The sequence below is a fragment of the Telopea speciosissima genome, chromosome 2, assembly GCF_018873765.1.
Source record: "Telopea speciosissima isolate NSW1024214 ecotype Mountain lineage chromosome 2, Tspe_v1, whole genome shotgun sequence".
Lineage (NCBI taxonomy): Eukaryota > Viridiplantae > Streptophyta > Magnoliopsida > Proteales > Proteaceae > Telopea > Telopea speciosissima.
The window spans coordinates 16,643,061-16,658,490 of NC_057917.1; the positions used below are offsets into that span (position 1 = coordinate 16,643,061).

General features: G+C 38.6%; 1 protein-coding gene across 1 annotated transcript in view; it reads right to left on the reverse strand.

The window, feature by feature from the left end:
- The window catches only part of LOC122651319 (ATP-dependent zinc metalloprotease FTSH 7, chloroplastic-like), a 42,295-nt gene extending 39,121 nt beyond the window's left edge, over positions 1 to 3,174 (reverse strand). Inside the window, exon 1 of the mRNA XM_043844666.1 lies at positions 2,220 to 3,174. Within this exon, the coding sequence (XP_043700601.1) occupies positions 2,220 to 3,104 (885 nt within the window). The 5' untranslated portion in view covers positions 3,105 to 3,174. The remainder of the gene's footprint in view (positions 1 to 2,219) is intronic.
- Positions 3,175 to 15,430: the final 12,256 nt, after the last annotated feature.

Consider the following 15,430-nt stretch of genomic DNA (forward strand, 5'->3'; position numbering starts at 1 on the left):
CCATAGAGTCTCAACTTCAAACTTGGAATTTAAACCACCACTGGTCCTTAACATCCAGCCCTCCAAGATAAGGAATCTGGCAATCTGTGAGAAAAAGTTTTGATATGATTCAAGAAAGAGGGTTATCAAGGATACCTGAAAATCATATGCCAACTGAAGCTTCCGATTCTCAAAATAATACTGCTTAAACCAATCCTCAAGTCCTAGGGTGTGGTGGCTATGATAACCCTGTACAAAGGCATCAAATCAAACCCCAAAAGGCCACTAACATCATTACTATACAGTCTATACATATCCTTGGCTTCATCTCCGGCGGCACTAGTGACAAGGTCATCCTCATCTTCTCCTTCTAGGGCATAATTACAGTACCTCAAGCTGAGCTTGCTCTACTCGTCGTTCTGATGTTGCTTGTTTGGTTGGATGACATAACGAGAAGAAAACAATGAGGTTTTGGCTTAAGTTAATCCACCCATACTAGTTTGACCTTGACTTGATGCATTTTTCCAAGCTAAGCCAATGAATCAACTGAACCGAGTCAAAAATGAAATTATTTACCCTGTCCCTGATTCCAAATTGCTCAAAAGAGGGAGGCAAGGGTTAGAAACATAGTTGTAAAGGCAACTAGGCAACCTAAGGCATTGGAGTGGCGGTTAGACGACAATGCACCTGCCTAGGTGTTGCCTATGCGTGCATTAATGACTATATGTAATATAACAATAATAATTTTATATAATTATGTTTATAAGCGACATAGGAGCCATATCAATACAATATGAAATAATTATGCTAGTGATGACCTAATATGAGAAAATCAACATATAATAAACAAAGCATACAATATAACATAAGCATATTCATAAAAATAAAAATAAAAACAAAGCAATAAACATAAATCATAGAAAACTCGTGAAATGTCAACAAGGCGTGCTGTCACCTTGGACCCAAGAAAGAGCCTGGACACCTAGATGGGGGCCTAGGCGATGCCTTGACAACTGTCGTTAGAAAAAAGATTACAAAATCTGTTCGTAACCATCTCAGTAACAAACAGATTTACCCAACTTAAAAGCCCTAGTTCCACTAAGCATATTCTTTCTCATTGATTTATTTTAGCGTGATAATAACACCACAACCATAAATTTCTTATAGTTTGTCCTTTTATTGAAATTTCAGATTTGCCAAGTCAGACTCCTTGTATCCATGTTGGACACCACAACATGTCCATGTCAAGATGATAAAAAATGGACAGGGCCGATAGAAACAGAAAACAACACATTTAAGAAGGGTATTGATTAAATTTCCAATGGTGACACTTATCATAAGCAATTTAAAAGATTGATAACCATCTATTATAATCTCCAGTAGCTTGCGTTGACAATAATTTTTAGGAGCTCCATTATATTCTCCAGGAGCATGTGTTGACAGGAATTTGTAGAGCTCCTCCATGTTGTAATTCTGGCCCCACAATCCCATGAACAATTCTTGATATAAATCTTAGATGTTATATTTAAAGTCAAGCTTATAGTATGCTGATTATCCAAAAAAGGGGGGGGGGGGCCTACAAGTAAGCTGAAGCGAAGAATCAGGAAAAAACACAGAACCTTGTTACAAAAATATATAGCCGTGCGAATTTTGGTATACGAAATATAGCCTCAATGAAATGGAGGCTTGTAATTCAAATTCCAGGCTCAATTGCCATATTACGCTTCCCCAAGCTATGTAATGAAAAATTTTAGTTACGCAAAAAAAACTCATTTTCTTGTGTAAATATCACAATCACAGAGAAAAGTAAGCAGCAGTATGCACTATGCAGGCACATGGAAAGAGCAGTCATTCAAAACAGGATTACATCTAATCAGAAAGCCAAAAATACTATTCATAAATCAAATATAGAAGTTTGAGGAGCGGTAAGGACTAAGGAGCCCGCCTTCTGGAATCAAGGCAAACCTATAAAAAAACAAGGGTTACCCTAGAGTTGCCCTGGTTCATAAAATGGGGCCGGCCTGCGTGGTTCATGAGAAGTAAGTCTAGATTAAAAGAAGATTTTTAGACTTTACAGTTAATTCTGAGGTAATCTGTATAACATGAGTCCATATCAGAAGCAAATAATCATATAAGTTGAGCAGTTGTTTCCTCACTGTGGGATTTTGCATCTTAACTCTCTTCCTTATTTCAAAATTCCTTGAATTGCAAAACTTATTCAAGATAACATTAGATCATACCAAAGCAGAGTTGAAAAATCCACCCGAGCGCTTATCTGGTGACCCAAACTCTACGTCGTTTTCGAGCATTTTCTCATACGGAGCCTTTATGTCGGTCGGACGCGTGGTTGTGTAGACAACTCGCTTAGTAGCAGCTACACTTCGTATCAAAGCCTCTGTTTCCTGTAATTTACCAGTGCCACTCACTTCATTCTCCAGACTTCCAGGCTCTGATTTCAATCTAAACATGATATGAACTCCATCAACCTCCACTTTCTGCACTTGATTATTACTGATTTTGCTCAAGAAATCACTATAAGGTACGCTCACAAAAGTCGTTGGGGTCCTTGGTTCCGAACCTGGTAAAGGAATTCCTGGACGAAGCAATCTCATGACAAACATGACAATCCCCAGTTGTAGAAGCAATATACCGATTTCCTGAGCCGGAATTATCGGTTGCCATTGCCACTTCCCTCCCTTCCACCATCTGCTCTTTCCTTGCTTCTCACGACGAGGCGACGACGCAGAAGACGAAGCAGTTGATGGTTTACTAACTCCTTCGTTATCACCCTGCTTCCCTTCGCTCTTCTCACTTGAACTAGTCTTCGAATCGCTATCTTGCTCACAAGAACTTTTCACCTGAATTCTTCTGTCTTTACATCTCTGGTTGTTCAAAAAACCTCCCAAAGAATCAAATCCTCCAATATTTCTCGAAACCCTAGCTTTCCTGTAGACACTAATCACAGAGAATGATATCGAGTTCCCACCAAAACAAGGCTGTTTGAGAGGAAGAACCGTCGATTGACCACACCAGAAGTTCAATCTCGCAGTTTCTTTTACATAAAAATTCGAACTTGCAGAGTTTTTCCGATGAGTTACGGGTTTCAGCAATTCAATCGCCGGCATTTCGTAAAACTGGTTTGTGATAGAATGGAGAGAAACTTTGTCAAACCCAAACAAATATATACCTCTGGTTTATAATACGCAAGTATCCAACGCTACAAATGGAGATAGAGATAGAGGTAGAGCGATATACATATACAAAGAAAGGAAACAATTTGAGTCAGAGTTCTTACTCGAAATTTCGACCGTTCGATCCACCTTAGTTGACTCGAAATTGCTATCCAGTTTTGGCCGTTAAGCGTTATCCGTTTACCTTTCTCATAATCAGATGGTTAGATTAGAAGACGACGTCACTCCTGCATAATTTATTAGGGTGATGATTCACGGGGAAGTGCGCGTTTTGAGATTCTATTTCAGCTTAGGCTTCGTTTGGTTACGGGGAAAATTTAGGTATCTTTCTTAGGAAGTGAAATATTTTTTTTTTTTTAAATATTATTAATAGGCAAAAGATTTGCACAACACCAGCTTAATTTCAAAATTATCCCAAATATCCCCTATTTTTATTGTTTTTCATAATAAATACACTTCCTCCAAGGCATGAAACTGCACATTGTTCATGTAGCAAGCCCTCTCCCATTATTTATAGGAAAATCATTTTGATGTTTGATTACAAAATGTTTCTTTAAGAAGTGAAATATATTCCAAGGAAAAAGAATGCTAATGGGTCGTGTGGTTTCTGTGCCCAAACATAAGAGCGCGCAAAGAGACTGTGTTGCCCCTAATGAAATTGTAAATCCCATCTAAACCAATGTCGTTGTGCACACTCTCGTTGGCCCCTGCGCTGGTGCAAGGGCTATACGAACGGCTTGTGACCCATTATCCTATATTTTACGAGAAATAAAAATATTTTTCTTTCCTTGTACCAAATGAAGTCTAAGTGCCGTCGAGTTTCCCATAAAGATCATAATTTCTTTGTAAAATAAAGATTACACACCTTGACTGCCAGTAAACACTTCTCTTCTGTTTGTCTCTTTTCAGTTACCAACATTAATCACCTTTTGATATCTTCATGTTCCTGCCAAATAACCGACTATATATTATTAGCACCCCCAACCAAAACAAAGATTTATTACTGCAGTTCGATCTATGATTCTATATTATTCACCATCCCAAGTGTTAGCCACAATGCTAAAGCCAAAACAGTAGGATTTAGTCATTTAGGTTATCTGGGCAATTATTCCTAGGGCCCCCACGAATATTGTACACTAAATCACTAATTATCATTACGCACAGGGTTGGTCTTGACAAAATTTTCAGTTCCCTAATTGTCCGCGACTAATAAAGTAGAGGTGCCCATCAGTTTATTCGGACTAGTTTTGGTCGAGCCTAATCGGTCCCCAAACTATAAGACCCACACCGTGATTCGACTATTAAGTAATCAGTCCTCATAGGCAAGGCATGGTCCTGTTTATAACCAGTCGATTGAGTACCGTTCTATAATCAGGCTCCTATTGCATGGGCTATAAACGGGCTCATACTGAATGGGCTACAATCGGTCTATGCAAGTTTGGTCCACATAGTTCCTAATGAGATTCAATTATTTGGGATGAAAACAAAACTTCCTTAAGAGAATGTTCCTTAATGGGCTTACGACTAAATGAGTAAATCTCAATTCATTTGAAGCTTTATGGACTTCAATCTAAATGGACATATATATGACGGCATTTCGAACAATATAAATGGCTTTGATTATGTGCGTCATTTATTTTTAGCCTATCAACTTCGTAGTGCATTAATATTCAATTTTTTATTTTATGCTTTTACTTAAGCCATAGTCTATTATATATAGCTTACATAATGCGAAAAGATAAATATATTTGGGGTAATTTGGGTAAAGCAACGGTAAGGTTGCTCCATTATGACGAAGTGGTCACGGATTCGAGTCTCTGGAAACAACCTCTCCATGAAGCGGGGGTAAGGTTGCTTACATTATGACCTTCCCCATACACCACAGCGACAGGAGCCTCATGCATTGGGTACGCCTTTTTTCTGGGTAAACCAAACAGTTCATAAACGGACTTAAACTAGTCAGTCCTTAAACATTTTAGGCTCGGTTGGGCAATCATCAGTCCATCCCTTTGTATCATAAATGACATGTTTAGCTAATGCGTCAGGCCTTAGCCTGACACGTTTAGATAACATGTCGGGTAGATTTCAGGCTTTCATCAGACGAAATAGTACGGACTTTGAATTGACACCCCTGCTCTATAGGATGCCTTGCACACTCTCATTAGCCTCGACACTAGTATAGGGGCTATACAGCCTAGCAACGATCCCCTCCTCATAAGATGTATGCAATTCATGAAACTCTTAGGATACCAAGTTGGGCCCGAATACACTAAGGACTTTGACTTAATTATGATGTCTGTAATAGGGTAGTCCAATTTGTACCTGATAAAATACCAATCGTACCTACTATACCTTTGGCCTTAGGCTATAAAATGTTGTTTTGAGGACAAGGAACACATCCGTCCACTTTGACCGATATAAGGTGGTTTGAGGGTGAATGGGGTTTTTCAATCTACATCTGTCATAACGATCCCAGCCTTCATTGCTTTATTTGGAGGAAGCTCTATTGCGACTCCTTCATTTTTGGGGCTTTTAGTCCAGTTTTTTTTCTTAAGTCTTTCTTCATCCTCAAGCTTTAGCAACATCAAGGTATGAATGTTCAATTTATTTTTAATGTTTCTTTAAATCCTCTCTCAATTGCTTTCCTTCCTTCATGATTATTGTCATAAGAAAACTGAAAAGATATTGGTTGGAATTTTAAACTCAAAATATTTTTTTGATCATTGGCAATTCATCTTTTTGGTTTAATTGTACCCCATTTCTGCCTCTTTTATTCATGTGACGTTGGAGCAAACTTGTACATTTTACTAATTTAGTCATATTTTGGAAATGATGTTAATTTTTTTTGGGATAAAAAAATAAAGCATGTTAGTCTTAGATGTTAAAAAATTTAGACTGATGGAGTTATTTAGGGGGATCATAAGCGTATAAATCAAGATAAAAGGAATAGTTATTGCATTATTTGCCAATGAGACTAGAATGACCCTTTTTTTTTTTTTGCTTTAATTCAAGTGTTGGAAATTAAGAGGTCAATCAGTCGGCCTGGGCCAGTTTCAGTTGGGACTAATCGACCCCCTATTTTAGGATCCCGTACCGTGAATGACCTATTTAGTAATCGGTTCGTATAGGCTAGGCATGGTCCTATTTATAAACTGTCGGTTGGGTACCGATTTATAATTGGGCTCGTACCAAACAGGTTAAATGTGGTTATTAACGAGCTCATACTAAATGAGCTACAATCGGTCTATGCAAGTTTGATCCATATAATGATTCAATTATTTGAAATGAAAAAAAAAAAAAAAAAAAAAAAAAACCTTAAGAGAATGTTCTTCAATGGGGCTAACAGCTAAATAAGTAAATCTGAATGCATTTGGAGCTCTATGGACTTCAATCTCAATGGGCATATTTACGATGGAATTGATTATATACTCTGTTTATTTTTAGTCCACCAACTTTATAGTGTATTAATATTCAATTTTCAATTCTATGTTTTTACTTGGGCCATAGTTCTTTATATATACCTTACATAATATGATAAAGTAAAATAATCAAGGATATTAAGAAAGTGTATATTTACGATAAAATAATAAATTTAAGGGGTACTTGGGGTAAAACAAATAGTTCATAAATGGGCTTAAACTTGTCAGTCCCTTAAATGTGTCAGGCTCGGTCAGGCACCCATCGGTCCATCCTCTTACACCGTGAACGACATGTTTAGCTAATTTGTTGGGCTTTAGTCTAACACGTTTAAATTATGTGTTGGGCAAGTTTTAGGTTTTTATCAATCAAAACAGTGTGGGCTTTAATTTAACACCCTTGCTCTGTGGGATGCCCTGCACACTCTTATTGGCATTGACACTGGTGCAGGGGCCATACAGCCTAACAACGATCCCCCTCCCCATAAGATGCATGCAATTTCACAAAACTTGTAGGAAACCAAGTTAGGCCCAAATACAATGAGGATTTGGGCTTAATTATGAAGTCAGGGAATAAGGTTGGGACTAATTGTGTTTGGTAAAATACCACTCGTACCTACTTTAACCTTTGTCCTTAGGCTATAAAATGTTGTTTTGATGAGAGGGAACACTTCTGCCCACCCTGACCAATATATGGTGATTTTGGGATGAGCAAGGTTTTTCAATCTACATCTATCATAATAATCCCAACCTTTATTGCTTTAGTTGGAGGAAGCTCTCTTGCAACTCCTCCATTCTTTTGTGGTTTTTAGTCCGGTTCTTCTTCTTCAATTTTTCTTCATCTTCAAGCTTTAGCAACATCAAGGTATGAATGCTCAATTTCTTTTTGTTGTTTCTTTAAATCCTCTCTATATTGCTTTTCTTCCTCCATTATTCTTATCATAGGAAATCTGAAAAGATTTTAGTTAGGATTGTAAAATTGATATATTTTTCTCGATCATTGGCAATCCATCTCCTTAGTTTAATTGTGCCTTTTTTTTGCCTTTGTCATCTATGTGACATTGAAGCAAACTTTTCCCCTTTTGCTAATTAATCTTATTTTGGAAAGGATGTTAATTTTCTTTGGGATGAAAAACATAGCATTTTAATCTAAGCTGTTAAAAAATTTAGACTGATTATTTAGAAGATCGTATGCATATAAATCAAGGCAAAAGGAACAGTCATTGCCTCATTTGCTAAAGAGACTGTCAATCCGTTGGCCCGGGTCGATTTCAAAGTGGCCTAATTGGCCCCCCTATTTAGGATATTGTACTGTGGCCGGCCCATTTAAATAATCAATCCTCATAGGCTAGACATGGTCCTATTTATAAACAGTCTGTTCGATACCGGTTTATAATCGGGTTCATATTGAACAGGTTAAATGTGATCATTAATGGGCTCATGCTAAATGGGCAACAATTGGGCTATGTAAGTTTGGTCCATATCATGATTCAATACTTTGGGATTAAACAAGAACTTGAGAGAATGTTCTTCAATGGACTGACGGCTAAATGAGTAAATCTCAATATATTTGTAGCTCTATGAACTTCAATCTCAATGGATATATACATATATATATATGATGGCGTTTAGAATAATATAATGGCCTTGATACCACTTGTACGGTTGTACCTATTGTATCTTTGGCCTTAGGAGGCTATAAAATATTGCATTGAGAAGAAGGAACACATCCGTCCACTCTAACTGATATAAGGTGGTTTGGGGGTAAGCGATGTTTTTCAATCTACATCTATCATAACGACCCCAACCTTCATTGCTTTATTTGGAGGAAACTCGATTGCAACTCCTCCATTCTTTTGGGGCTTTTAGTTCGGTTCTTTTTCTCAAGTCTTTTTTCATCCTCAAGCTTTAGCAACATCAATGTATGAATGTTCAATTTGTTTTTGTTATTTCTTTAAATCACTTTGTTGGGATTTCACGCGGTAGGCTAAAAAAATAGTCCCACATCGGATATGAATGGGGATGTGGGTGGGTTAATAACTAATTAGGCACCCTCTTCTTAATGGCTAGTTTTTGAGGATGAGTTCTACCCAAGTCCCTAATAAGTGATATCAGAGCCAAGGTTGTGGTAGGGCCAGGGTGTGGCAGGGTCAAACTTGGGGGAAAACCAGGGAGTGGGAACCCGGTGTAATCTTAGAATAGTCCCGTGTGGAGGGGGAGATGGAAAAAATTTTGGTAGCTCACGCATGGAGGGGGAGATTGTTGGGATTTCACGTGGTAGGCGAAAAAAATAGTCCCATATCGAATATGAATGGGGATGTGGGTGGGTGGATTAATAGATACTTGGACATCCTCACCTTAAGGCCTAGCTTTTGAGGATGAGTTCTACCTGAGTCACTAACACATCTCTCTACCGTTTTCTTTCCTTCATGATTCTTATCATAAGAAAATTAAAAAGATTTTGGTTAGGAATTATAAAATCGATATATTTTTCTTGATCATTGACAATTCATCTCTTTTGTTTAATTATGCCTCCTTTCTGTGTCTTTCATTCATACGATGTTGGAGCAAATTTTTTCTTTTGGTTAATTTAGTCTTATTTTGAAAATGATGTTAATTTATTTTTTTGATAAAAAACAAAGCATGTTAGTTTAAGCCGTTAAAAAGTTTAGAGTGAGAGAGTTATTTAGGGGGATCATAAGCGTATAAATAAAGGTAAAAAGAATAGTCATTGCCTCATTTGCGAATGAAACTACAATGATTTCTTCTATGTTTTTTGCTTTAATCCAAGTATTAGACATTAGGGGGTCAATCAGTTAGCTCGGGCCGGTTTCAGTTGGGCCTAATCGGCCCCCCATTTAGGATCCTGCACTGTGATCGACCCATTTAAGTAATCGATCCTCATAGGTTAGGCATGGTGTAGACACCTGATTTTTGTCACCCTCCCTGGCGATGATGACACACAGAGGACCGACGACTTCTGTCTCAGACACACAAAAAAGAAGAGAGAATGTGTGGACTTGCCCATTGGTGCCAAGTCCATAAGGGGGTAAATTGAGAAATAATAAAATCTAAAACTAAAGGGGGTAAATTGGGAAATTAATAAAATCTAAGCAAACCCTAAGTGGAGGGGTAAATGGGGAAGCTAATTAATAAAAAATCTAAAACAAACCCTAAAAGTAAGAGGGTAAAATGGAAAAGCTTTTTAAGAGGCTAAAATGGAAAACAATAAAATAAGATGGGGGTTAAAATGGAAAAAGCAATAAAATAAGATAATACCTAAACCTAGGTGGGGGTAAGATGGTAAAACACCTAAACCCTAAAGTGGAAGGGGGGAGGTTTAAAAGAGAAAATAAATTTCTAATTAAGGGAGGGTCGTCATTCTTAGGAGGGGAACTTTTCAAAAAGAGCAAAACGAGGAAAGAAAGAAAAAAAAAAAAAAAAAAAAAGAGAGTCAGGGGTGCAGGGGGAGTACACAGAAAGAGAGGAGAAAAGAATAGAGAGAGTGAAACACGAAGAGAAAAGAGAGGAGAGTGAGAGAAAGGAAAGAAAGGAAAGAAAAACAACTAGAGAGCAAAAAGAGGAAGGGACAGAGAGAGCTGAAACAAAGGAGAGAGAGGAGGTTCTGGATTGGAAAGCAAAAGAGGTCACAGGGAGGAAAAAAGCGGAACAGAGAGGGGGAAACCGAGAATGAAAATAGAGTAGCAGAGGGAGGGTGAGGTAGATAGAGAAAAGAGTACTGAGACAGAAATGCTCGAGGCTTCCCTGGGCCAAGGTAGAGGATTCCTGTGAGTCATCGTCTCTTGCTTCTTGACTTCTCCTTCTTTGTCCTGTCGCTGTTACTTTGAGTCTCTGCGATCGAAGGTGGGTCTTCATCCGTCCTCTCGGTAAGGGTGTTTCGTCTCTACGATCGATTGCAACAAGGATCGGATCAGGGAGAGGCAGGATGGCTTCGAACTTTGTTCCAGTGATTATAGTTTTATTTCAGTTCGTTTCTTTTGATTTCTTTTTTTTCTTTTTGTGTAATTAACTCCCACCCCACATTATTCCCCAATTTGTAATAATTCTTTCCACTTTCTGGGTGCTACCGCCTCAGGTATACCATCTGATCCCTAATCATTTTCTTTATTTTTCCTGTTTTCTGTGAGCAAGTCCATTTATGTTTCTTTGTTATGTTTCTCTCAATTTAGTTGTCCCTTTTTGAACCCGTGAGGTGTTATATTTGCTGTAAATTGCTTCGGTTTCCTTTTTTCTTACATTCAAATGCTCTCTGCTATCATTTCTTTGACCCTTTTGTTGTCATGCATAGTATGGTTTCTGTTTAGTATATTTCTATTTGTCTACATTCCATTGATGCTTATTACTGTCTTAACATTGTCTTTTATTTTGCTTATTAGCTTGTTCTTGCTTCTTGTCTATATGTGCTTGTTATCCTGTATTTGCTGCTTTTTATTCTTGTTCCGCTGCAACTCATTTCAGCTTATCTGTTGATGTTATTTTTAGTTTTTATTTGCTTTTGTCTTAACGAAATGGTGATGATTGATAGATTTGAATATGGGCCTGGTCCGATTCAAACCATGGGTTCAAAGATTGCAATGGCCCAAATCTTGATCCATCCATCATTTGTTTGGATTCCCTTTTGGATTGAATCTGGGACATTGCAAGATTTGGATCGGTGGGTTGGAGAAAATCAGATGTGTTGGTTTTTTTTATTTTTTTGTTTTTTTCGTAACTAATTAACTTAGAATATATGTTTTAGGCATGGGTTTTCGGATAATGGGCCATATGATTAAATGTTGGGCCTAGGTTTAGTTCGGATCTCCAACATTGATCGGTCACTTGGCTGAGATTGGGCTGGAGTTTGAGGTTTCGGGACGAGGGCTTAATTTGATTTCGATTTGGGGTATGGACTATATTTCATTTTTTGGTCTCTTGACTATTGGGCTTGGGCCTAGGGGTCCGTTGGAACCAATTCAGGCCATCGAACTTGGTCCCAAGACAGATTCAGGTTGGATATGGATCCATAGACTAGGCCCATTAGGCTTAAAGCAATTGACCTTAAATTTGGATCGGCTCCTTGTGAATGGGCATGAACCTTTTGGTATAATGGATTATTTGCACCCAATTTAGGCCCGTTTGACGAAGCCCACTACCCCATGTTGGAAGTCTTTTATTTTCTTTAGGAGTTTTGTTTGAGCCTATAACCCTTCAATAGGCTAAGGCCCATGTTTAATGAAATATAATTAGAGTCTTGGTTCAAATCTGATTATTTCTTTTAATCCTTGGCCCATTTCGGTTTGAGTCATATGAACCCCCATGGGTTTGACTGATTTGGCTTTAGGACTCTCTTTGATTCGACTTGGGAGGCCCATTTGATCTTGGCTTTGGTTTGGGCATTGACCCATTAACCAAATTCGTTTGAATGGAGAGTTGGGGCCCATTTGTTTTGGGCCCGTGAGCGCGTTCTAGCTTACAATTCAAGATCTTAAAAATTGTACTTCCCCATTTCTTTCAATCTCGAATGGGGGTTATGGGATTCCCAATGAATTTCAAGAAAATGATTTGGGTAGAATGTAGGGTTTAATGTGATCTCGACATCATGCCCTGAAAACCAATGAGGCTATGGCTTGTATCGGGATTTTAAATTCCGATCTATCGGCATAGTCCTCATGTTGGTCCCCTACCCCGTTTCGGATCACTTGAGACCCTACTTAGGAATCGCTCGGGCTGTGGGTGTCTAAGCACTAGCCCCATGACCAATCGTGGATTTAGAAAGAGAGAGAGAGAGGATCCACCCGGTGACTATAGGTTGAAGTGCTAACCATTTTGGGATTCCTTGGGTCGTAGATACATGATCTTTAGGACGGGAATTGGGCTAGCCCGTCATCTAGCTTGTGAATGTTTTAAGATACTCATGATGTGATTGGTTAATTTGTTTTGCTCCATACTCTGTATTTCATGCTACATGCCCTATTGTTCGGTATTCTATGCTTTGTGCTTAATATGTCTTTGCATGTTAGTGTAAGGCTTAGTTAGTTTAATCATTTTGCATAATTATTTGCTTACACTTAGAATAACTTAGAAATCTGGTTTAGGCTTTGAACCCCTATACATAGATACCTAGCCTTAGGTTCCTAGTTTAGGATGACCTAGGTTTAGAATGCCTAGCTTTAGGGATTGCAAGTTAACTTATGCAAACATGTGGCCAAAAGAAGAATGACCGGCTTCAGCCAGGCGGACTGGGTGCCTAACACCTTCCCAGTTCGTAACCTGACACTTACCCGATGATCTGGGTAGACCCCGACCTTATCCATTGAGTCATAGCCTCTCCCCTCCGCGGGAGAAATCTGAGGGCCCTAGACCCTCTCTAGGTGGTGGCTTCCTATTGACCCGTTTACCCTCTTAGGAGGGATCAGGGTCATTGCTTTAGGGTTCACCGGTGAGATCCGATTCGCACACCGAGAACCAACCCCTTGTCAGGGAATTTGGGATTTTTTGGAATCCATGGTTCTTACACATGGTCATATTTATAAATTGTCGATCAGATACCGGATTATAATCGAGCTCGTACTGAATGAGTTAAATGTGGTAATTAACGAGCTCACACTAAATGAGCTATAATCGGGCTATGCAAGTTTGGTCTATATAATGATTCAATTCTGTGGAATGAAGCAAAAAACTTGAGAGAATGTTCTTCAATGGGCTAACGGCTAAATGAGTAAATCTCAATACATTTGGAGTTCTATGGACTTCAATCTCAATGGACATATATATGATGGCATTTCGAACAATATAAATGACCTTAATTATGAGCTCCGTTTATTTTTAGCACACTAGCTTCACAGTGCATTAATATTCAATTTTCAATTCTATATTTTTACTTTGGCCATAGTCTTTTATATATAGCTTACATAATGCGATAAGATAAATTAATCAAGGATATTAAGAAAGGGTATATTTAGGTTAAAATTAGGAATTTAACGGGTAATTGGAAAAAAGTCAACAATTCATAAATGGGCTTACACATGTCGAGTTCAATCGGGCGCTTGTCGATCCATCCCCTTGCACTGTAAACAACACGTTTAACTAACGTGCCAGGCCGATTTCAAACTTTCATAAGTTGAGATAGGTGGATTCCATTGGTGCGGATCTATAATTGACACCCCTAAGTATGACCCCATTTGTTTAGAGGTATTTTAGTGGAGTGACATTTAAGGGGTGAAATAGTTGTACAAACTTTTAAAAATATGGAATTGTGAAATGTTTGGTTAGGAAGGGAGGGAAAGTTACCAGACAATCCTTACAAAGTAGGTTTTATTTGTCTGCTGACATGTCATCCACCATACCTTTTCCAAAGTCCCACCAAATTTGTAGGACTATTGCACTATTCACAGAATGAAAATTTTCAATAGTTACTTCTTTTTTCTTTTTCTTCTACTTCCATTGCCCTTTGTCTTTCTTAGTTGTTGGTATTTCTACTGAACGAGAAAGCAATAAGTGGGACACTGACTTTTGGCTTCAATGCTAGATGATAGTATCAAGCTTTGGAGAGGTTTAGGACCCAAGAATGCCATGTCAGAATTTTGAAGAGGTTCTGCCATAGGCCTAAGTTCTTTCATACCATGCACACTTCTAACCATTTTAGGGAGTACTTCGTTAATGAAGAACAAAACCCATCATGAAATTCTGTAAGTGCTCCTTTGGTTTAGAGGAATTTGACTTCCATGTCAACGATTCTCCGGTTTCCACCCTATTTGATCCAACTTTAGGGTTGTCTTCACCTTTCATGGAACTCCTACGTGGTCGGCTCTACAATCTTAGAAATGAGACTCTATAATACTCCATAATTACAAACTCTTGATGGGCTTCATCTTCTTCGATGGTTGGGAAAACCCTAGGGGTGTTGCAATGGAGAGGGAAGCATAAGAGCCAACGATGTTATGGGTCTGACCTTGAGTTGCTACCATAGGGAAGGCCAGTAATATTGGTGAGGGTGTTGCTATGACCCAGAGCCATCAAAATCTACTCGAGAGGACTGGAGGGCTGTTCTTGCTCCCTTGACTTTGATCTCTACAATAATCATCTAGCGTGCAGATCGGTTAATTGAAAGCATAGTTGTTGGAGTTGCAGGCTTCTCCTCCATGGGACCTATGTTTAAACACAAATGAATTCATTCATAGGAAGCATAAACGCCTACAATGCTTGTGGCAAATTGAGATGTTGTTGCACCCATAGCAGAATCTCAAGTCTTCCTCTAAAACTTCTTCGCCCGCTCTCTCTCCATTGTGTGTCTGTTTCTCTCTCTTTTTCTTTTTACATAACAAAACAAAGTGGGGGTGGAAAGATACAGTAGCTTCTCCCATCTTTCCATTATGGTTGTTCACTCTATCATATAAGAATTTAAAAAAATTCTAGGAGGAAGTATGCATGCTTTTTTTTAGGGGGTAAGAAGGAAGTATGCATGCTTAGGGCGTGATGAGACCAAGACAAAGAAAGACAATAGAACAATCTCAATTTTTTTTGCTATCAATGACTCAATATCCTAAATTATCAACATTTGTTAATTGGGAATCCATTTTGAATCCATCGGCAGAGTGTTCTTGAGCGGACACATCGCTGCCGTGGAAATATCTTGCTGACGTGGGATTGTATTGGAAGTCGGTTGTTCCACGCGAGCGTGAGTTGTGACTTGTGAGGAGTGAAATTGCGGTCGGATCTAAAATGCCCTATAGAGGCAGTTTATAACTCCTTTCGCGTCCGAGCCTTTTATCTGTTTCAATTGCTTGGACGATTGAGTTGGAGGTTAATATTCGTTATCCTCCGATCTCTTGCCCGAGGCTTTGA